Source organism: Mixophyes fleayi, chromosome 4 (genome assembly GCF_038048845.1).
Source record: "Mixophyes fleayi isolate aMixFle1 chromosome 4, aMixFle1.hap1, whole genome shotgun sequence".
Lineage (NCBI taxonomy): Eukaryota > Metazoa > Chordata > Amphibia > Anura > Limnodynastidae > Mixophyes > Mixophyes fleayi.
Window position 1 is genome coordinate 84,302,000 of NC_134405.1, and position 25,620 is coordinate 84,327,619.

The 25,620-nt window shown below is 41.7% G+C and overlaps 1 protein-coding gene across 1 annotated transcript in view; it reads right to left on the minus strand.

Moving 5' to 3' along the window:
- Nucleotides 1-25,620, minus strand: part of SYNM (synemin) — a 45,531-nt gene that overhangs the window by 17,979 nt on the left and 1,932 nt on the right. Inside the window, exon 2 of the mRNA XM_075207695.1 lies at nt 2,150-2,274. Coding sequence (XP_075063796.1) covers nt 2,150-2,274 — 125 coding nt within the window. The remainder of the gene's footprint in view (nt 1-2,149; nt 2,275-25,620) is intronic.

Below are 25,620 nucleotides of genomic sequence, written 5' to 3' on the forward strand. Positions count from 1 at the left end.
TAGTAAAGCTAGCCCCAGTCTAATTTTATTTTTGTATTTGTTTCCAATTGTAAAACACTGCAGAGTATACCGCCACTATCTAAATAAATGTCAATATTAATAATCATGACCATTATATAAGTATAAAATATACACTGTGTTAAAAGGAGAGGGGAGAGTTATTAACTCCCTGCCTACATGATCATAATTGCTGACAGTTTATACATTCACAACTGACAATGAAAGGGTCACTTCAGTCCCATAACTACAGGTGACAGAACATCCCTAATGTAACAGATGAGAAGGTTTTATTCCACCATTTAACTCACATGGTTTATCAGTTAGCAGCAAGATACAAAACAAAACTTGTGTATCATACTGTATGTTAAAAATAGGATAAAGTTACCTCACTCTGCAATACAAGATATCACAATTTATCAGGGAGTTCTGTGCCCATATAAAGGCACACACATGCATTGCCTGCATGCCAGAAAATGTATAACACACAGTCCTACACATTAAATGGGTTGTAGTGTCCTAGACCTTTTTATAAATGTATTAAATTCTCTCCTGCCACATACTTTCCAGTCTTAGTCCCGCTATAGTGTTTATGGGCTGCTACAGGCTGAAGTTAATGAGGGTAATTATTAGCAACATGCTCTAATCTCAAGTTGTCTGTAACAATAATAACATAGTCTATGGATGCTAGTGGCAGTTACAGTAACAGAATGGTAATTCCTTATGACATACTGATTATCAGGTTAGACTGCAAAAGGAATGGACTGTGAATTGATCCCTAGTATTCCCGACAAGCTGTGATATGCCAAGTAATAAGCTGAACTAGCTATAATATGCCAATTGACATAACCAGCCAATATGTAATATGACAAGTGTTATATGCTGTATGATGTAGTATTTCCAGCAAGATATGAAATGTAAAACACCCAGAACTGTGCCCGTGAGATGAATATAACTGTGTTCAGTCTTGTGCCCAGAACTATGACCAACATAGTTCCCTACATGGTGGCTACATCTGTCTAACATGACTATATTTCTAGGCTTTTTCTAGGCATATTACTAATGTCCCTAGAAAGATGACAAGTGGTAACTTATTTGTCATGTTAGGTACATACAAATCCGTAGCCTTCTTCAGTCAGGTACCACCAACAGAGTAAACCATTGCACCACTGTGCCATGTGTCATATAAAGTGGCAGTGACTAACTGTGATCAATAACAATCCAGTAGTATTTATACGTAATGTGTGAATATTAGAGTGCAGCTGGAGCAGTCTATTACTGGCAGGACAGTTTTACTCTCATTGACCTCAACCTCCAACCCCTTGGAATTCTCACCAGGCTACCCTCGAATTCTTCCTAACACAAAGGTGGGCATAGATATCTATGTATAGAAAAAATGCAGAATACTGCACACACAGCAGGCTTCCAAGCTCACATGACAGCTTGCTACAAGCACAATAAATCACTACAATTCACAAAGTGTAGAGCCAGTAGCAGTATAGATCATCATCATCATCTATTTATATAGCGCCACTAATTCCGCAGCACTGTACAGAGAACTCACTCACATCAGTCCCTGCCCCATTGGAGCTTACAGTCTAAATTCCGTAACATACACACAGACACAGACACAGAGAGAGAGAGAGAGAGAGAGAGAGAGAGAGGAATAACTAGAGGAATGTAAAGTGCATGCATCAAGTGGATCCTTTGAATATTCAGTCCTATCAAGATTACACTTCTAAATTTCCCTTCTGATGCTTCAGATATTGATGTTAATTCTATTCAGAACCAAATCTCTATTTGGTTCTGAAATTCCCTAACATGCACAAACAGACAGACAGAGAGAGACTAGGGTCAATGTGATAGCAGCCAATTAACCTACCAGTATGTTTTTGGAGTGTAGGAGGAAACTGGAACACCCGGAGGAAACCCACGCAAACACGGGGAGAACATACAAACGCCACACAGATAAGGCCGTGGTCGGGAATTGAACTCATGACCCCAGTGCTGTGAGGCAGAAGTGTTAATCACTAAGCCACCAAGATAAAGTTACATACATTATGCTGAAAATTGGGACAACAGATAAAACAAAGGTATGGACTTAGTTGAAAAGTGAGGACATGTGGGTGGTCTGAATCATAAGGCACATTACCTATATGTAGCCACTTCCAGGCTGAGTCCACTCTTCACTTGCATGAGGTCGTGATAATCCTTTAGACGTTCAGTGATAGTGACGGCGATGGTCTGTTTGTCGCTCTCCAGCTCCTCTATTATGATCTGCAGGGACAAACAAATTGTGAGCTCAGTAGTGTAATAATCAGCTGTAGTGCACGTACTGTGTAATATCATTAATATCATTCCAGAAACCAAAACTTTTTTTGTCCTTGTGAGACACAACTGCCGCATACCTACCAACATTCCTGATATTCTGCAGGCAATATAGGTTTGGACTCCCAATTTGGGGTCCAGCTATATTATATTGTCGGCATGGTATGATAGTAAAAATTTTATTGATAGTTGTCGGTATCTGTGTTAATGCAGAGCTGGCCTTGTGCAATGCCCAGTGATGTATCAGGAGAATACACATTTCTCTTTCTTTATAAGAATGTGTTTTCCCTCCTAGTTTCCTTTCTTGCTGCTTATTTTACTTTGCAGGTTTTACCTTCAAATGTGGGTAACGCAGGAAATAACCTCCATTTATGAGCAAAGGAGTAAAGGAGACACAGGTAAAATATATAATCACATGATGGACCACCGGAGACCACTGTAATGTAACGTACTGTCACTTCCCCAGGTTACTACTAGCAATTAATCAGCAATAACACATCTGCTTAGCTCTACACTTCAAAATGATCCCACATATCCCAGCCCCAGACTGGGAGATGCATATCACCTACTGTTGCCCTTTGCTAATGTTATCGATTCCTCAGTTGGTTATGATGACCTCACCTTAGACACCGTTGCTCATTAAACATCAACAAAGCATTTACTAAAGCCCTTGCAATAGATGCTCCTTTTTCTATTAATAATCAATCAGATTGCTCAATACTTAAACTAGCTGGGATTATATGCACTTATACTGAGTATACCATATTAAGTGTATTATTAGTATTTTAAAACTTATTAAAGTGAAATGTTAACACTTACCTTTTTGCACTACCACTTAGGTAGAATATTTTGCTACGATCTCGTCTACCCCTAGCTCAGTGGATTCCAAACGGGGTGCCGTGGCGATCTCACAGGGCCGGTGGTAAGCAAGGCGGGGGACTACTTGGTAATTATTTTGGCTTAGGGCTGCCTTAAAAAAATTATGGAGACCCTTAGGGTGTCTCGAACTGAGAAAGTTTGGGATCCACTGCCCTAGCCAAAGCCGCAGCCATTGAAACGGTTGAGCTGAAGGACGAAGGATTGCACACAGCAGCCATCACAGTTCCGGCCAGGGAGAGCAGCAACTTAGGAAAATATTTTACTAGCTGGTTCTGCAGCTCTGGCAGTAATGTAAATAGAAGAGAAATTTATAGCAGTTTCCACTTCACTTCTGAGGCTACAGATAGAGATATTGCATTCACTGTCCATGTTATAACTTTCTATATATGTTGTGGCTTAGAGATTCCATTCCCTTTAATTAAAATTACTTACTAAATGATTGTGACAGGCATAGGACACATTAATGACAAATTAATGACTGAATAAATAATGATTACTTATAGCATGTGCAGGATATGTTTTATTTGTGTGTGGAAAGTATATTTTTATATGACTTATTTTATCTAGCTCGTTGATTGTTTTTGATGTGCATAAAGGAATCTTAGGTCTGCATCTATAACCCTGGTGATGCATCCAGCTAAGATGTGAAACACAAGCTGGTTGTTCAGTTGATAATATCACCGCACTGAACATGCTACACCTCTGGTACATGCAGCTTTTGCCTCTCACATTTGGCTGCTGTAATCAGAGATCTCAGATTCTCTGGTTTCAGAGCACCGTAATGGTCCTTTCATACATCACTTTGCCAGGACTGACATAATAAAGTGGCACAGTGATGTATTTAAGCTGTTCTATATTTTGTAATATGCTCCTTGTTATTTATAACTTTCATTGAATTGGTCATTGTTAGTTAGTCTAGACTAGTATAGCTTTGCATTAGCATATAGGTCATTAACATTTTAATTGCCGATTCAACATCTGATTATTTGTTATACACCAGTGTGTTTTCATTATTTGGGATATTTCTATACAATTATTAATTGTGGTAGTATTACGTTGTTGAAAAACAATTATTGTCATATTTGTTGTACTATATAATGTATATGTATGTGCTCTATTGTTTATAATGACTGGACAATGATTACCTTTTCTCAGAGGCAATATAATGAGGTTACTGACCAATGAATTGAATAGTGTTGATTTATATCTTTGTTTGCAATAAAATGATACCAATTTTCATTTCTATTTGTGTGCAATTATCCATTGCATATGTATTCAGGCTAGAGAGAACTTATCTGATGGAGACGCTAGAGAGAACAAATCTGATGGAGAGATTAAAGACAACATATCTGGTAGAGAGGCTAAAGAGAACTTATCCGTTGGAGAGTCTAGAGAGAACGTATCCGATTGAGAGGCTATATAGAGCTTATCTGATGGTGGGGCTATAGAGAACTTATCTGATGGTGAGGCTAGAGAGAGCTTATCTGATGGTGGGGCTATAGAGAACTTATCTGATGGTGGGGCTAGAGAGAGCTTATCTGATGGTGGGGCTATAGAGAACTTATCTGATGGTGGGGCTAGAGAGATTTTATCTGATGGAGAGGCTATAGAGAACTTATCTGATGGTGAGGCTAGATAGAACGTATCTTATGGTGTTTTGTACATAGGTTAAAGTATTTTGTGTGCTACATGAAAAAACAGTCAGTATTTAACTTATGTGCAAAACAGAATACTAATTTGCACCCCTTGCATTGAAACATGGTTTTGTCCAGGAGAATTAAATAAGAAACTTCTTAATTTAAGTTCCTTAATGAATCAGGCCCAAAGTGAGGCACTGTTTGTATTCAGGCTAGAGAGAACAAATCTGATGGAGAGATTAAAGACAACATATCTGCTGGAGAGGCTAGAGAGAACATATTTAAAGGAAGAGGCTAGAGAGATCATACCTGATGGTGAGGCTATAGAGAATTTACCTGATAGAGAGGCTAGACAGAACGTATCTTATGGTGAGGCTAGAGACAACATATCTGCTGGAGAGGCTAGAGAGAACATATTTAAAGGAAGAGGCTAGAGATAACATATTTGATAGAGAGGTTACTTGCAATTTACCAGGTCTATTAGAAGGAATTATCACAAATTTGGCTTCATTACAGAGGACATTCATACTTTTCCTTCAGTGGTATAGCCAAAGGCTCCCGGCTTCTGGTCCTTGGTGCAGAATTTGAACTACACCCATCCCCCCCCAATATGTCCTCAACATTAATAATACCTACCACATTTACCAACAACCCAACCATCCTACCTACCAAATGCACTGACATTTTACCTGTGCTGTCTGCCTTTTTTGGCCTCTCAGAAGCTATCTTTCATCTGTCCTCCCTCCTGCCTATCCCTCTTTGCGACCTCCTGCCACCATCATGCCTGCCCCTCTTTGTCTGTTGCTCTACTTTGTCCATTGAGTGGCTCCAGGTTCATCTCTGTGACAGCAGAGACATCAGCAGAGCATTTTTAGTACTTATTATTGACCTTTTAGATCTGAATAGAAATGGTTTCCTGCGCAGTGTGTTTATTGAGCAGTGCTACTAATATAGAAAGTTTCCTATATCTGCTAAGCAGGTTGTACTGGTGCTTTCATGACTACAAAGAAGGAAATAAACAGTTATCCCTAAGCCTGCGCTGCAAACAGGGCTCATAACTGTGTCTGGTTGCAGTTGCTGGCTCTACTGCTCATATTATATGCTTTTATTTTACTTATTTATAACTTATTCCCCTACGTGGCTACTCCCAGTAATACATTTATTGTTATGCATTAATGCAGATACGCACAAAAATTATTCTGTTGCAGAATATAGAATTCTGTGGTATTCATTGTTCACATAAAAACTATCAATGTTTATCAATAGGAAAACCTTCTTTATTATAAATGAATGCACATTGCATATTCTAATTTTACTCTAAGAGGCCCTGAAAGTTCAAGTTGTAGGGTGCTAAAATATTTTGGCGTAAACAAATATGTTTATTACATTTTTTTTTACTGCTGGACCAAGAACATGACAAGCTGGGGCAGGCTGATAAGAACTTTACTAAATGATGTGTTACAGGACATCATGTGACCACATTCCTTCCTAGCAGAACAACCGAGACATAATGATATAATGGAGAAATATGTCACCAAGACCTATTTCAGCTGGAACATAATGTCCTCTGCTCCCAGGTTGCCAACTTATTTTCCAGTTTTAATAATATCCTAAATTATGTATCTGATGTGCGCTTTTTTTTCAAGAGAGAATTTAATTAAGCCTGGCTAATTTCAATTGCAAAAAAACAATGACGATGATGAGAGTAGAACATTGCCCTCGGGGATCAGGAGGCTGCATCAATATAACTGTTACATAAATACCTCCCAACATTGTTCCTAGTCCAAATAAGGACAAGGGGCCTGATTCATTAAGGATCTTAACTTAAGAAACTCCTTATTTCAGTCTCCTGGACAAAACCATGTTACAATGCAAGGGGTGCAAATTAGTTTTCTGTTTTGCACATAACTTAAATACTGACTGTTTTTTCATATAGCACACAAATATCAACTTTAAATTTCAGTGTACAAATAAGTTATCAAGTATTTGTGTGTTACATGAAAAAAACAGTCAGTATTTAACTTATGTGTAAAACAGAATACTAATTTGCACCCCTTGCATTGTAACATGGTTTTGTCCAAGAGACTGAAATAAGGAGTTTCTTAAGTTAAGATCCTTAATGAATCAGGCCCAAGGTGAGGCACTGTTTATCAGTGAATATTCATTAATATTGGTTAAGACCAGAAAATGGCAGCATCCACTCTATGTAAACAACTGGTGCACTTTGAAAACCAGACATATATGATATAAATGCAGTATTGAAACTTCTGTTACAGAAATGCAGAATTTATATGTAATGACACCAATGAATCATTAGTACCTCATATGTGTTTGGCTTGAATTTTCCCAGCAATCCTGGTGACAATTGTATACTAAATATGTAGGAGGTATTATTATTATTATTATTATCGTTTATTTGTAGGGCGCCACAAGGTTTCCGCAGCGCCGCACATAGTACAAACAGTAGACTATACAGTAGACTATACAGGGTAGAACAGTACAGAACAATAAACACACAGTACCAGTACTTCAGAAACTCCGGGAGGGCAGATACAGTAGAGACGGAGCAGAAGAACAGGTATGGAGACTGGAGGGAAGAGGGCCCTGCTCATTCGAGCTTACATCCTAAGAGGTATGCTGTTATTAAAATTAAAATGAAAGCAGAACTAAACATGTGGAAATGTCAGATCAGCTTTTTTTATCCTCATAATTCTTACCAATGCAAAAGTAAAAATTATCCATATCCTGTCACGCTGTAGGCCTATGAGACTGAAGATAATATGACACTAACCGGTATTGGTGCCACTGGTCAAACAGGCGCGGAGTCTAACGTACCCCTGGTGTTCACCAGGGACCCCCGCAAGGAGGTTTGGACTTCGCAGCAGAGAGTACGCAGAGAGCAGAGAGCACGCAGGTCGCGGTCCTTTTAGCCAGTTACCAGTGTAACGTAGAGAGGTCAGACGGTTCCGGGTCACAGCAGTCAGGAATATCAGGTACAAAAGGTACAAAAGGGTAATCCAAAGGAATAGTCGCCAAGCCGAAGTCACAGTACAGAATGGGTCACACAGAAGAGTAGAATGGTCGCCAAGCCGGGGTCACAACAGGTAATCAGGAATCAGAATACTCAGGAGTATGGAGGAATAGGGAAGCCAGGAACACTGGTGGTGAACCTGTTACTCTGGCACTCTAATGGCGCCAGAGGCAGGTTTAAATAGAATCCAGACTGAATTGATTGGTGGAGAGCGGAGGCGGCAGTGGGAACAGAAGCAGCGTCCCGTTGCCTAGCAACGGAACTGAGACCAGGGCGCATGCACCCGCTATCCGGAAGTCCTGCGGCAGCCGACGGGGAGATCAGACGTCCGTTCCCCGTCTGACAGGGAATCAGCGGGGACGGCGTCTGACATATCCATTACTGAACAAATGGGTATACTCAATTAAAAACAAAATACACAGCTTGGACAATTGAAGTGTCAACTTGTGTTTTGTATATTTTCCATGCTTTTTCTCACTCGTTAAAAAAAAGGAAAAAAAAAAGAAATCAAAAAATTCCAAGTCAGAGGAAATTACATCATCAATTACTTATCCAGGTGATGTAATTCCCTGTGGAGATTATGTCAGATTACCATTTAAGCACTTTAAAAACTAGTTAGCATGAACTAATGCACAGGAGCTTTAACCCAGAAGTGCTACAAGCCGAACAGGCACACGTTACATATGAGTTCTCACATCTGGACTAAAATGCAGGATACAGAAAGTTGGCACTAGGTCAACGCGTTCACTACAGATAGGAAATGGTGTTGCTTAACGTCAAACTCAATTTACCACATAAACTTTACATAGAAGAGCTAATGAAAAGGAACAACATGCTCTAAAAGTAAAAAAACGTGATCGAAATTTTGTGCGAAATAAAATGTACTGAAAATTACAATTGATTTCATGAGAAAAACTTGCATAGGTTTCCAGTCAGTCTGTAGGACTGGCTATTGGCCACAGTATGGATTGCCATTCCGAAGAGACTTTATGCATCACTGATGTTGTCAGCTAAGTCTGCTAGTATGGATTCTAGTAGCATTTCCAATCTATCCTGTATAGATTGATCTTCTTGGGTTCGATGCTGGATAGAGGTACAGCAGAATTCTTGAGGCATGCCACCAAAACTGTGGGGGATATGTAAGTTATAGTAGTGAAGAGTATCCAGTCTTACACTTCAGAGAAAGACAGAGAGGCCAGGATGGCAAAATAAAATTAAAGGTGTTAAATAAAATTAAAGGTGTTATGAAGGAGGATGTCCTCTACACAATTAAGTAAGTCTACTTGGAACGGTTAAACAGATTTGCTGAATAATTATTCCTACAGAGGCTGCTGTGGATTTTTTTCAAGCAACTTTAGGGAAGATTACCACTAAACCTCTTCAACTGAGGTGTCCCTGCTCTATAAGAGGAAGTCTATGAAAGGATCCGGTCAGAGTCTAAAGAGGCAAAAGTTACTAAACTAAAAGCTATGTACACTTTGCAGATTCATTTCTGGATATTGTATGGATTTCAAAGCATAGTAGTGCTGTACCATGCATAAACTGCTTGATAAAATCTGTTAGAGCCTATGTTTCCAAACATTTCAAATTATCAAAGGTAAACACTTAATATGCGTTCTATACAGAGGCAATTTTATTGCATTAATTTAATAAACACCTGTATGTACCTTAAATGATGTAATGTACAAATACTTAGGGCAATGCTATTTTACAAACACGTTTTGTGACAAATTGAGTACTTTCTGTATACAGACGGATATGTTAGATTTGGAAGGAGATAATATTAAAATATTAACAGGCACAAGGTGATGAGGGAGAGAGAGAGGGAGAGAGAGAGGGAGAGGGAGAGAGAGATAGGGAGAGAACACACAAAGGGAGAGAACACATAAAGGGACAAGCACTTAAAAGGGACTCTACTATAAGCACATTGTTGCAGGTGTATTTTTATTGACTTTTAGTACTATTTGACCATCTTCCCCATGCTTTGTACTATATAGGAACAGTCAGTGCATTTAGTTGTAATTTTAACACGGTTTTGAAAGTTATTCCATCAGACGGGGCAACTGTGCATACTACACAAAGCCTCTTAGGATGAAGGCACTGTGTAATGAGAAATCCTGCTTCCTCCCAGCAGTGCTTCAGACACCCTCATCATCATGACCATTTATTTATCTAGCGCCACTGATTCCGCAGCGCTGCACGGAGAACTCATTCACATCAGTCCCTTCCCCATTGGAGCTTACAGTCTAAATTCCCTAACACACACAGACAAGAAGAGAGACTAGGGTCAATTTTGATAGCAGACAATTAACCTATTAGTATGTTTTTGGAGTGTGGGAGGAAACCGGAGCACCCGGAGGAAACCCACGCAAACACGGGGAGAACATACAAACTCTACACAGATAAGGCCATGTGTGGTGGTCGAGTACTGATGGGAATCCTTCCCTTACCTTGTCCTCCAGACACGATTCAGGTTCTTTTATGTTCGGATATCCGGTGGTCAGGAGATAAATACTTCAATGAAAGGGACAAGGATTGGTCAAACAACTCGGGTTTATTGAGAATGCGGTAAGGATAGTTTCGGTAAGACACCACGCCACTGACCCCTTCAGCTCAATAGTATGACAAAATAATGCGTCTGATCAGCATAGAGCACAATAGCATTTAACATATAACATACACATTGTCTAATAAGGCACACTGGTAATCACAGTTACTACTTTCAAGTTAGCAATATCTGACTGGGGATGATGCAAGAACCATCAGTAATAACCCATCAAGACTCTTACGTCACTACCGCGCCCACTAGAGGGCTCCTTCTTATTCAGGTGTTTGGGGTACCGTGCTATTCCCTATGGGTCAGGCGCCCCACTTTTAGCATCTACTGCTGAGTTAACTTGAATTGCAGCGGTACCACTAACACTGAATGTCACACCTTCAATATTAATAAATCAATTCTTAGGTAAATCACATAACATTAACATCCATCTAAAACATTTGGTGCACCAATATTATCCCCGGTAACGTTACCATATTTTCCACTCAGTCCTGGGCTGACCTGTGCACAGGAATTTGGTAGTGTTCCAATGTCCTGCAGAGGTTTCCATCAAGGGTTAAGTATTATAGTAGAAAGCAGGGCTGTTGCTCATTTCAGCCACAAGGTGGCGCTGTTCTCTCAACAGTCAATGAATCTCTATCAGCACACACACAGGATATAGCTGAAACGACCATCTTAATTGTTCCCTGCAGCCTGTGTAAAGGTATGATCTGGGGAAAAGCTCTCACAATCCTTCCTTGTACAAGAATGCAATGTCAGTTTTGGATAGATTCTCTCATCACTCTTCCCTCTGACACTGGGGTGTGTGCAGTACACTGCAGGCTAGGGTTTTACCTTGAGACGGTTCTGCAGTTAGTGGAGACTGTCTTTGGCGCCCCGCTGCGTGTCCCCAGCTGTTCTCCGTCCGCTTTGCTGGCAATGTCACAGTTCTGGCAGCAGCTTATCTTCTCTCTGCTCGGCTGCACGTCCTCCCCCTTGTTACTTCTACCATGCTGCTCTCTCTCTCTCCCCTCCTTCCTGCACATCCTCTTCCAGTTACTCCCCCAGCCAATCAGGGCCTTCATCCTCCTCCTGTCAATCACTCCTGGGCACAAGTTTTCAGGAGCACAATTAACCCTCTTGTAACCCTGCGTTTTAAAAGCTTTTATGCACTCCTCTGTGCTGTTCAACAGGGCTTTGGGGTACCACATTCACCCCCGCTTTTTCAGGTGCGTGTCCTCACGCATTAAGACATAAAGGTGGTTGTTCTTTATCAACTCACTTCGTCCCAGTCATCCCTTGATGTTTCTTCTGGCCCTTGGTCTGGCCTTAGGCGGAGCTTGATATGGGTTCGGCCGTAATCACATACGGGTTCAACTTAAACTTGGGATCCAGTTTACTCCGGGGTCATTTATTCTTCTTGAGGACGATGCTCCTTTCTGGCAGCCGACAGGCCTGCGCATCCCGGTCGTAGTCTTTCTTCTGCCGTTTGTAGAAGAGCGGAGGAGGGCACCTGCGCTGAACAGGTCTCTGCTGAGGGGAAACTTCCTCTGCTCTCACTCCCTCGCTCACTTGCTCTTCACTTACTTTTCCACCAGATTCTGCAGCATTCTCTCCTCTTGGCCGGTAGAAACGTCTGCGGAACCTTCGTTGGTAGGGTGCAAATCTGCTTCCTTTTACTGGTACACCACCAGGGCCAGTCACGTTTGCTGCCTCGGCACCCTTCTCTCCCTCCACAACATCAAATTCCACAGTCTCCCCGTCTCCAACACTGCGCAGAAACTTCCGTGGGTTATTTAGCTTTATTGCTGTCTGGTGGACAAAGACATCTTCTTTGGTGTCATTTCTGTTGATGTAACCATATCCATTCCGCACATTAAACCACTTGACAGTGCCCAAAACTTTTACATGGGGACCAGCAGAATTTTGATGACCTTATAGGAGCCGAACAGTATGTTGAAAGGCCTGATGACCGGGGGACGCCGCTTGGGTTAATTTACCCTTCAAAGTCGCCACTAGCTCATCCAGGCATCTTTTCAGCACATTCATCCCCAGGATGATGGGGGCTATGTTCCCTTCACAGGGGGCGGTGATGAGACAGCCTTGTCTTGGCAACAAGGTCGCTCCGATCTGGATGTCCGCTTCCCAATACCCTTCACACACAATCTCGAGGCCGTTACTGGCGGTAAGCCGCAGCCAGGTTGGCGGTGGTGATAACAGCTGCTCTTTGCCCCAATACTTGTGGAATGTAGGTAGCCGGATGGTCGTAATCAGCGACCCCGTGTCAAGCATAGCCAGGGTCTCCACTCCATTAATTGTAACAGGTAACGTGGGACATTGTCCGATGAACTGGGGCCTCCAGTTTTCTGGATCCGGATCTATTCCTGGTTCGGCCCTCGTTTTCGGGGTGTCGGAGTTTAAATGTTCGTTTGGACGCAGTTTCGTTCTATGTGTCCTACCCCATGGCACCGGCGGCATATCGGGCGCCCTTGACCATCGAATTGGTTGGGCGATCGCCGTACATACTCGCGAGGTGGTTCCCACCTGCCTCGGACTGGTCTTTGTCTTTCGGGCCTCCACTGTGGTTCCCCGTAGGTGGGTGGCGGTGGCCTCGCCATTTGACGCATCTCTCGCTGGATTTCTACCATTCCGACGGCCAGCTCCTCCATTTGCTTTTTGAGTGTTTGTATTGGGTCTTCGGTGGGATACTAACCGCTCTGTATTACCGATTCTTGGGCCCGTGTTGATTTTTCTGTGCTGCTTGCCATGGCTCCCCTCAAGGTTGCGCTTTCTCTGAAGCCCACCAATTCTGGGTATTCTTCCTCCCTTCCCCGTTGGTTACCGACAATGGCGATGGCGGTCTCTTTAAACTCTCGGAAGGTTTTGCCTGGCATCTGTGCTTTCATCAGTCGTAGCTGAATCATAACGCTTTCTTGGGTGACTCCTTCTACGAACTGTATGGTCAGGGCTTCGTCCGCGTTTCGTACTTTCTCATTGTCCACTGCCTGAATGGCTCTTAGTATCTCTTGTAGGCTCAGGGCATAGTCCCGCAGTGTCTCAATCGGTTGTTGCTTGCGAGCATATAGTTTCATTTTCAGCTCCGGAAGAGTTCTTGTCTCAAACGTTGTGGAATTTTTTTTTTAAACTTGTGTCGCTTCATTCTTGTCGTCCATCGGCCATGAGATTACTTCTCTGAGCACGGACCCTGTGAGTTGCCCTATTAAGATCTCCACTTTCTGCTGTTCATTCAACAGGTATAGCCGGAACATGGATTCCAGTTTGTTCTTGAATTCTGTGAATGAAGTCTCCTGTAGCTTGTCGCCTTCTCCACTGTACTTCGGGAGCCATGGGGCCCCAAAATAGTACGGTGGGTTATGGGCATATTTGGTGTTGCTGCTGGGGCGGCCTGTTCTGGGTTTTGTGGCCCTGCCGGTTGCGCTGCTCCCCCGCCTTGTTGCTGATCCATTTTTCACTGAGGGTATTACTCTCCTGATGCACTCGGATCCTGTTCAGTTTGATGCCAAAGTTTATGTGGTGGTCGAGTACTGATGGGAATCCTTCCCTTACCTTGTCCTCCAGACACGAGTCAGGTTCTTTTATGTTCGGATATCCGGTGGTCAGGAGATAAATACTTCAATGAAAGGGACAAGGATTGGTCAAACAACTCGGGTTTATTGAGAATGTGGTAAGGATAGTTTCGGTAAGACACCGCGCCACTGACCCCTTCAGCTCAATATTATGACAAAATAATGCGTCTGATCAGCATAGAGCACAATAGCATTTAACATATAACATACACATTGTCTAATAAGGCACACTGGTAATCACAGTTACTACTTTCAAGTTAGCAATATCTGACTGGGGATGATGCAAGAACCATCAGTAATAACTCATCAAGACTCTTACGGTCACTACCGCGCCCACTAGAGGGCTCCTTCTTATTCAGGTGTTTGGGGTACCGTGCTATTCCCTATGGGTCAGGCGCCCCACTTTTAGCATCTACTGCTGAGTTAACTTGAATTGCAGCGGTACCACTAACACTGAATGTCACACCTTCAATATTAATAAATCAATTCTTAGGTAAATCACATAACATTAACATCCATCTAAAACATGTTGTGCACCAATATTATCCCCGGTAACGTTACCATATTTTCCACTCAGTCCTGGGCTGACCTGTGCACAGGAATTTGGTAGTGTTCCAATGTCCTGCAGAGGTTTCCATCAAGGGTTAAATATTATAGTAGAAAGCAGGGCTGTTGCTCATTTCAGCCACAAGATGGTGCTGTTCTCTCAACAGCACACACACAGGATATAGCTGAAACGACCGTCTTAATTGTTCCATGCAGCCTGTGTAAAGGTATGATCTGGGGGAAAAGCTCTCACAATCCTTCCTTGTACAAGAATGCAATGTCAGTTTTGGATAGATTCTCTCATCACTCTTCCCTCTGACACTGGGGTGTGTGCAGTACACTCCAGGATAGGGTTTTACCTTGAGACGGTTCTGCAGTTAGTGGAGACTGTCTTTGGCGCCCCGCTGCGTGTCCCCAGCTGTTCTCCGTCCGCTTTGCTGGCAATGTCACAGTTCTGGCAGCAGCTTATCTTCTCTCTGCTCGGCTGCACGTCCTCCCCCTTGTTCCTTCTACCATGCTGCTCTCTCTCTCTCCTCCTTCCTGCACATCCTCTTCCTGTTACTCCCCCAGCCAATCAGGACCTTCATCCTCCTCCTGTCAATCACTCCTGGGCACAAGTTTTCAGCAGCACAATTAACCCCTTGTAGCCCTGCGTTTTAAAAGCGTTTATGCACTCCTCTGTGCTGTTCAACAGGGCTTTGGGGTACCACACATGGTTGGGAATTGAACTCATGACCCCAGTGCTGTGAGGCAGAAGTGCTAACCACTAAGCCACTGTGCTGCTCACACCCTCTGGTTCACCTGTAACATATTCAGCAGCCCCAAGGAGATACATATCTCTACCTAGCATATTAAACAAATATAAGTACATAGATGCCAACATTTAAACATTATTTTTTCAGACACTTTGCAGCTGGGCAATCAGGATGAATGTAAGTACATCATATGCGGTGCTGCCTAAGAGGATTGTGGTCCATTACAATACACATCATGTCATATTCACTCTATATAGTTGTAATGTAACTTATATTTTAAATGCTCTACGTTTAAAAATAATAGTGAATAAAACAAACAGTGAGAATTAAATCAACTCTATAATATGCTTTATTGCCAACACTCCCTAATCTCCAGTCCCATGTTTTCCAGATTTGTCCCCGGAAATTACCCCATTTTTAAAATATTGATCAAATGTACAATAAAACTCTTCTTTTTCTGCACCGAGATGCAAATCTTATAATCTGGTCTTCTAGTTTTATTGAATAGTTAAATGCAAAATGGAAACAAGTATGTTATAATCAAACTAAGGACAAGGTCCACTAAGACAGTATCACTCACCACACAGCAGAAAAGTGTCCTTAGAAAGTATAATGAAATGTTGCCAACTATGTAATATGATGTTCATCATTGTTGTAAAATAGGGACATTTTCAGGGACAAAAATTTCCGGTTAGAAACCTTTAATACCTGTGACTGTTGCTGGAGGAGATTTGGCAACTATCCATTGTGCATAATACAGTAGTTTTCCATTAACAACTTTTCGTGGTGGTGTCACCCAGGCAAGTGGTCAACACTCTGTGTGATCCCTCACTGACGCGCGGCATTCTAGCAATGCTACTTGTGTTGCATATTTAGGATTAAATATAACTCAAATGTTTTCATTACTGTGACAGCCCATAATGGTTCATGCCTGTTATAGTTTGTTGCCTCGTTAGTGGCATTGTTAAAAACAAATCCTTAAGGAATCTATTATGAAAAATCATTAAAAAGAGTCATCTATAAACTGGTTGACATTAGAACTGGGGCATTGAGTTTTGACACACAAGGTGAAGTTGGTCTATGTGCCCCACCCCATCTTGATCAATTCCCATTTACCATTACAATTACTAATAAAACATTACCAAATGTTGCCCCCAGCAGTAATGGCACACATTATACCAGAGGTGACACCACAAATTATTCCACAACAGTAATCCAACACAATATATCGGTACAGTAATGACAGAGCCAATTCCTGTAATAAGTATACAATACATACACTTTCTCTAGTGGGTAGTGTTAAATAAAGAATCCATTATCTAATGACTAGTGTACAATACAGAATCCAATGTGTGGTGTCTATGGAGTCCATAGTCAGGTGACTAAGGTACAATACAGAGGCAACTACCTAGTAACTAGTATACAACACTGTCTGGTGGCTAGTATTAGTAGCTAGTGTACACATGACCCATTATCCTGCAGCTAGTGTATAGTACAAAGCCCATTGTCTTCTGACTAGAGCCTAATTACCTGGAGGTTATTGTACAATAGAGCCAATCCGCTCATGGCCCAGTGTACAATACAATCCGTTCCCCAGCAGGAGAGCATAGGCAGTGAAAGAACTCCTGTAGCCTGGGTTAAATGCTGTTGGCCAATTTTATAAACAGCTTGATATCAATTAGTTCCCTGTCCTCTGTTGAACTTTCATTAAAGAAAAAGAAGTTGCTATCAGTCATTGGGGTCATTGCAACTCCATGACTCAGAGGGAGCACTCAGATTATCCAAGTGCCAATGCAGTTTATGGAATTTAAGGAAAACTACGTAAATATACTCAGGGTCCACGTAGACAATACGGTGCATGACATGTGATAATGCACCAGCTCAGCAGCAAAATGTCCCTGGAAGTCCTTTTAAAATGTTAGCAAGTATGGGGCATAAAAGGCAGCCCCCCTCCCCCCCCCCCCCCCCCCACATACACATATACGCTTGGAAGCTGCATTCTTTCCTCCACACACACACACTTGGAAGCAGTGCTTTCAACCCCAGTGCTCAACTTGGCATGTGGATGGTGGAGGTGGTGTCCTCAGTTCCTCAGACTAGGCTGTGACATCATAAGGATGCGCCACACTCAAAGTATAACACTGATATGCAGGAACAGCAGCCAGCAGCTTCACATACAAGAAGTTGCTGGCTGCTTCTCCTTCAGGTCAGCGGCCAGAGCTCTGAGTGGGGCTGCCACCTTGTGCCTCTCATTCAGTGTTTTAGGTGCGCCTTTGGCAACCAGCTAGGTTCGCCTAATTGTAGCGCCTGCCCTGCACGTATGTGGTAGAGATATAGGGCCTAAGTCGTTAAGAAAAGTATAGCAAAAAAAGGAATAATGTTCTCTGGGACAAACCATGTTGCAATGCAAGGGGTGCATATTAAAGCTGATTTTTAGTAACTCTTCAGTACAACGGGAGGATTTGGGCGATTAGCATGAAAATTTGAACCTTTCGATATCCATCTATACTGATCAAAACGAAAGTCAAGTTTCTGATCATGGTCAGAAGAAGGGGTCTGGAATACCCTAATCTGCATAAGAAGGATTTGGAGTTCGCAGAGGGATACTATCTCAGATAAGCGCAATTATATTATTCATCTGGTACGAGGACAATTTGATAATTAATCTGATCACTGCTCTAACTTGGCAATATCACACTATGTTCTGGCGCTTCTTTTTCTCATTTGTTTATTTAGGGGTGCATATTAGTTTATTACTTTGCACATAAGTTAAAAACTGGCTGTTTTTCATCTAGCACACAAATACTTGATAGCTTTATTTTTACACTGAAATTTAAAGTTGATTTCCCAACTATAAATCTGTCCCCACATTTTAAATGTACCTCCCTCTCCAATGCAACATGATTTTGCCCAGGTGCAAATTTAATCCTTTTTTATGCCTTGCTCTCCTTAATTATTATCATTTATATAGCATCACTAATTCCGCAGCACTGTACAGATAACTCACATCAGTTCCTGCCCCATTGGGACTTACAGTCTAAATTCCCAAACACACACAAAGACTAGGGTCAATTTGTTAGCAGCCAATTAATCTACCAATATGTTTTTGGAGTGTGGGAGCAACCCACGCAAACACGGGGAGAACATGCAAACTCCTCACAGATACGGCCATGGTCGGGAATTGAACGCATGACCCCAGTGCTGTGAAAAAGTACAGTGTTAGACAGTTTCAAGGTTAAAAATGTCCAGGACAAAATCTTTAAACAATGAAATTGTCCCAACAATTACAGTCAGTTGACAGTTATGGAACTGGCCTTGGATTATATATATATATATATATATATATATATATATATATATATATATTTACTTCAGGTATACAAAAAGGAACAATTAAAATGTCATTTTTAATTTAGGAATTAAAGTATGAATGTGTTACTCTAATAAGCAATCCACCCACCAGCATTGAGAATTTCCTATTTAAAAGTAAGACCTTATTATACTGGTGATAGTCCCCTGCATTTGTCATTAATGCTATTACTGCATGCAACTAATCTGTCTTATTGCAGGTGCTGGTTCAATAAGTACCTGCTTACACTTTCATCTGACTGTTGGGTGATCATGTGACAAAGTGACAGAGTTATAGTCTGATGGAAAAAATGACAGCTTGGTTGCTGGATCCATACCACAAATTTATTGCAGTAAATAGCTGAATTTGGAAGGCACACGTCAGTAATGCTGATCTGCTAATAACACTGTGTTGTGTTGTCATCATATAACCCAAACTCTCTCAGGAGACACACTGTCTGCATTCTGTCATGTCACATTCTGGCACCTTCAGAATAACTCGGAGCAAGAGTTGGGGGAAGACATGGGGTATACCATTTTGTGTCTCTGTAACCCATTTACATACATGAAATACTAATATGTTAGGTTGTTAAAGGATATGTAATATAAGCCTGAGTCTAATGCTTTCACATTGTTTAGTATTGTTAGGCTATTTTTAGTAGTATTAGGGTAACTTCTGAACAATTACCAGGATGAGGTATATATTACATATGCTCCTCGCAGAGTGCAGAATGCAAGCAATCTATAAAATGTCTCAACTGTGTTCTGGCAAAGTATGAAATAGACATATTCTATGAAAAACCGAGCTGAATAACATAGATTATCTTGTTCCAATGACACCTGTCAAGGGGTGGGATATATTAGACAGCAAGTGAACAGTCAGTGCTTCAAGTTGATGTGTTGGAAGTAGGGATGAGCGCACTCGGATTTATGAAATCCGAGCCCACCCGAACGTTGCCGATCCGAGTCGGATCCGAGACAGATCCGGGTATTGGCGCCAAATTCAAATCTGAAACTGAGGCTCTGACTCATAATCCCGTTGTCGGATCTCGCGATACTCGGATCCTATAAATTCCCCGCTAGTCGCCGCCATCTTCACTCGGGCATTGATCAGGGTAGAGGGAGGGTGTGTTAGGTGGTCCTCTGTCCTGGTAGATCTCGTGCTGTGCTGTTTAGTTCTGTGCTGTGCTGTTTAGTTCTGTGCTGTGCTGTGCTGTGCTGTGCTGTGCTGTGTTCTGCAGTATCAGTCCAGTGGTGCTGTGTGCTGTGCTCTGTCCTTCTGAGGTCAGTGGTGCTGCTGGGTCCAGTGCTGTGTCCTGTTCAGTCCAGTGGTGCTGTGTCCTGTGCTCTGTGCTTCTAAGGGCATAGTTATTTCCCCAATATTCCCCTGTGTTTAAAAAAATAAAAAAAAGTTATTTAAAAAAATACCAAAAACTAATTTAATTTTTTTTAATTACCACAAAATTTGCACAACCAATCCTGCAGTATAAGCCCATTGGTACTGCAATATTACCAAGTTCACACATTCAGCAGTAAAAGTCCAGTGGTACTGCAATATTACAAAGTTTACACATTCTGCAGTATCAGTCCAGTGGTGCTGTGTCCTGTGCTCTGTCCTGCTGAGTTCCGTAGTGCTGCTGGGTCCTGTGCCGTGTCCTGTTCAGTCCAGTGGTGCTGTGTCCTGTGCTTCTAAGGGCATAGTTATTTCCCCATTATTCCCAAGTTTTTAAAAAATAAAAAAAAAGTAAAAAAAAATAAAAAATTTAAAAAAAAAAAAATATATATAATAATTATAACCAAATTTGCAAAACCAATCCAGCAGTATAAGTCCATTGGTACTGCAATATTACAAAGTTCACACATTCTGCAGTATCAGTCCAGTGGTGCTGTGTCCTGTGCTCTGTCCTGCTGAGTTCCGTAGTGCTGCTGGGTCCTGTGCGGTGTCCTGTTCAGTCCAGTGGTGCTGTGTCCTGTGCTCTGTGCTTCTAAGGGCATAGTTATTTCCCCATTATTCCCAAGTTTTTAAAAAATAAAAAAAAAGTAAAAAAAAATAGACATGTCTACTGTCGCTGCATTGGATGCTGTCACAATTGAAAAAATGGTGGAGGATTATTTTGCTGACACCATCCAAATAGACATGTCAGACAGTCCATATTGTTACTGGCAGGAAAAAAAGGCAGTTTGGAAGCCCCTTTACAAACTGGCTCTATTTTACCTGAGTTGTCCCCCCTCCAGTGTGTACTCGGAAAGAGTTTTTAGTGCAGCAGGGAACCTGGTCAGTGAGCGGCGAAGGAGGTTGCTTCCTCAGAACGTTGAAAAAATGATGTTTATAAAAATGAATAATCAATTCCTCACTGAAGTACAGCACTGCCCTCCAGATAGTACAGAGGGACCTGTGGTTGTGGAGTCCAGCGGGGACGAATTGATAATGTGTGATGAGGAGGAAGTACACACTGTAGGGGGAGAGGAATCAGAGGTTGAGGATGAGGACGACATCTTGCCTCAGTAGAGCCTGTTTAGTCTGTACAGGGAGAGATGAATAGCTTTTTTGGTGTGGGGGCCCAAACAAACCAATCATTTCAGCCAAAGTTGTTTGGTAGGCCCTGTCGCTGAAATGATTGGTTTGTTAAAGTGTGCATGTCCTATTTCAACAACATAAGGGTGGGTGTGAGGGCCCAAGGACAATTCCATCTTGGACCTTTTTTTTTTTGCATTATATGACCAATCAACAGTCGTTTGCCATGTTCAAAAAGTAAAACCAAATTTAAAAAAATTCAAGAAATTAAACCAAAAGTAAAATGCCGTGTCATAATTTAAAACAAGAGGTATTGACGTGCTCTAAAACTACTGTATTGTTGTTTATATTTTATAAACACTACACTTGAAAGCTTGAGTCTTTCAATAAAAAAGTAACTGTCCATTGCACGAATATTTGCAACAGGGACAATTTTAGGGTTAAGAAAGTCAACTAATAACACTTCGACGCTGTCTGTCTTTATAAACACTACACTTGGAAGTTGGAGGAGGTATTGTGGCCCCGGCACCAAATTTACTACCGGGGCCACTCCACTGTGCAGTCCATATTTAGGTGTATCAGATATTAAACAACGGTGACAGTTGATGCCCAATTTTTTAATTATATTGTGGCCTCGGTACCAAATTGTGTACCGGGGCCACCACACTACGCAGTCCATACCCTTTTTTGGTGGAATTCTGACACGTGGAGGGTTTTTTAATTATATTGTGGCCTCGGTACCAAATTGTGTACCGGGGCCACCACACTACGCAGTCAAGATAGATAGATGCGTATCATAGATAAAGTACATTCAGTGGTGTGGGGCAAATTGAAAAATATTCAAAATGCACTGACATTATCAAAAACAAGAGGTTGTCACACGCTAAAACTCCAACATGTATATGATGGAGAGGATGGAGGAGCAGCCGTATGTGTAGTGTAATGCAGACCTGTTGAAGGTTTTTTATATATTTTATTGTGGTGCCCAGTGCCCACTCCTCTAGGCAGTCCAGGTACATTTATTGGTGCGAATCATAAAAGTTCAGGGTTTTTAATATATTGTGGTGACCCACTCCTCTACGCAGTCCAGGTACATTTATTGGTGCGAATCATAAAAGTTCAGGGTTTTTAATATATATTGTGGTGACCCACTCCTCTACGCAGTCCAGGTACATTTATTGGTGCGATTCATAAAAGTTCAGGGTTTTTAATATATTGTGGTGACCCACTCCTCTACGCAGTCCAGGTACATTTATTGGTGCGAATCATAAAAGTTCAGGGTTTTTAATATATATTGTGGTGACCCACTCCTCTACGCAGTCCAGGTACATTTATTGGTGCGATTCATAAAAGTTCAGGGTTTTTAATATATTGTGATGACCCACTCCTCTACGCAGTCCAGGTACATTTATTGGTGCGATTCATAAAAGTTCAGGGTTTTTAAGATATTGTGGTGACCCACTCCTCTACGCAGTCCAGGTACATTTATTGGTGCGATTCATAAAAGTTCAGGGTTTTTAATATATATTGTGGTGACCCACTCCTCTACGCAGTCCAGGTACATTTATTGGTGCGAATCATACAAGTTGATGGTTTTCTTATTATATATCTTGTGGTGACCCACTCCTCTACGCAGTCCAGGTACATTTATTGGTGCGATTCATAAAAGTTCAGGGTTTTTAAGATATTGTGGTGACCCACTCCTCTACGCAGTCCAGGTACATTTATTGGTGCGAATCATAAAAGTTCAGGGTTTTTAATATATATTGTGGTGACCCACTCCTCTACGCAGTCCAGGTACATTTATTGGTGCGAATCATACAAGTTGATGGTTTTCTTATTATATATCTTGTGGTGACCCACTCCTCTACGCAGTCCAGGTACATTTATTGGTGCGATTCATAAAAGTTCAGGGTTTTTAAGATATTGTGGTGACCCACTCCTCTACGCAGTCCAGGTACATTTATTGGTGCGAATCATAAAAGTTCAGGGTTTTTAATATATATTGTGGTGACCCACTCCTCTACGCAGTCCAGGTACATTTATTGGTGCGAATCATAAAAGTTCAGGGTTTTTAATATATATTGTGGTGACCCACTCCTCTACGCAGTCCAGGTACATTTATTGGTGCGAATCATAAAAGTTCAGGGTTTTTAATATATATTGTGGTGACCCACTCCTCTACGCAGTCCAGAAAGATACCTTGTTGCAACGTTTTGGACTAATAACTATATTGTGAGGTGTTCAGAATACACTGTAAATTAGTGGAAATGCTTGTTATTGAATGTTATTGAGGTTAATAATAGCCTAGGAGTGAAAATAAGCCCAAAAACTTGATTTTTAAACTTTTTATGTTTTTTTCAAAAAAAATCCGAATCCAAAACCTTAAATCCGAACCGAGACCTTTCGTCAAGTGTTTTGCGAGACAAATCCGAACCCCAAAAATAACGAAAATCCGGATCCAAAACACAAAACACGAGACCTCAAAAGACGCCGGTGCACATCCCTAGTTGGAAGCAGTAGAAATGGACAAGTGTAAGGATCTGAGCGACATAGACAAGGGCCAAATTGTGATGGTTAGACGACTGGATCAGAGCATCTCCAAAACAGCAGGTCTTGTGGGGTGTTTTCAGTACGCAGTGGTTAGTATCTACCAAAAGTGGTCGAAGTAAGGACAACCCATGAACCCGCAAAAAAGGGTCATGAGCGCTGAAGGTTTATTGATGCAAGTGGGGAGCGAAGGCCAGAGAAGAGTTACTGTACCACAGCTTGCTGGTCAGAGTACTCACGCATACTGTCCACCACTGAAAGCTCCTACAATGGGCACGTGAATGCCAGAACTGGACATAGAGCAATGGAAGAAGGTGGCCTGGTCTGATGAACTACTTTTCTTTTACATCCCGTGGACGGCTGGGTACTTGCATCATTTACCTGGGGAAGAGATAAAACCAGGATACACTATGGGGAAAAAGGCAAGCCGATGGAGGCAGTGTGATGCTGTGGGCAATGTTCTGCTGGGTCCAGGCATTCATGTAGATGTGACTTTGATACGTACTAATTACCTAAACATTGTTGCAAACCAAGTATACTCATTCATGGCAACAGTATTCCCCAATGACAGTGGACACTGCAAATATTGTTCAGGAATGGTTTGGGGAACATGACAAAGAGTTCAAGGTGCTGACTTGGTCTCCAAATTCCCCAGATCTCAATCCGATCGAGCATCTGCTGGATGTGCTGGTAAAACAAGTCCGAGCCATGGAGGCCCCACCTCGCAACTCTCAGGACTTAATGGACCTGCTGCCGTCTTAGTGCCAGACACCACAGGTCACCTTCAGAGATCCTGTGAAGTCAATGCCTTGATGGCTCAGAGCTGTTTTGGTGGCTCGAGGACGACCTACACTATATTAGCCAGGTGGTGCTACTGTTGTGTCTGATCTGTGTTTAACCCCTATGCACGTGCGTAACACGCAATCATTGGGCCCCATAGCAAAAGTTGTTGGGGGGGCAGCAATGTGTATCTACTTACTGCAGTGGATCCCCCGCTCTGCTCTTATGAGCTAGCATGGGGCCAGCACATGTGTATTGGAGCCTGTTTGGGTTTTCAGTTTCATTGTGATGTTAAGGGTCTCCACTGTGCACGTGTTTTTTTTTACAAAATTTACGTCTGCTAGGTTTAGCCTTTCCAAACCCTAAGTGAAACCATAATTGTAAACCTACTAACTTTAAAATAGATATATTTTATTTGAAAATAACAGGCAGCTTTGGGAGAAACCAGTCTCCTCAGTATGCCTAAGTATGCCTTGGGTGCATGGACAGTGGACCCAGGGGTGCACAGATGGGGAAGAAGTACCAATACTCATGTAATAGCTTTATTTTTCATAAAATATGTCTTTTTCATACTTAAGAACATGTTACTTGTAACATTTACATAACAGAAGATGGGAAAAACAGTTTGTGATAATATTGTAGAATCCTAATTAAACTGGTGCGTTTATTATTTAAATACTTCTATTTGGAAGTAAGAACTAGTAGTTATCATATATAGGAGGCAGTAAATGATGGCAATGGTACGGGACACCAGCTTTATATCCTTTTTATTTGTTCTACCATCTCTATCCCACCCCTCCACCGAGCCCCATACTCAAATACAGAAACAATGGCTATTCCCTCATAGGGCATTCCCATAAAACCATCCTGGTGGGCATTCACCTATCTCATGTTGGTACACATTCATAGGAAAAACTATATATAAGTATAAATTTCCTGTGTCAAAGAGTGTTTTGAAACATTTACTTTGGGGTAAATTTATTAAACTGCAACCAATCAGATTCTAGCTGTCATTTTGTAGAATGTCCTAAATAAATACCAGCTAGAATCTGACTGGTTGCTATAGGTAACATCTCCACTTTTTCAAACCCGCCGCTTGAAAAATTTACCCCCCTATATGTGTAAATGTTT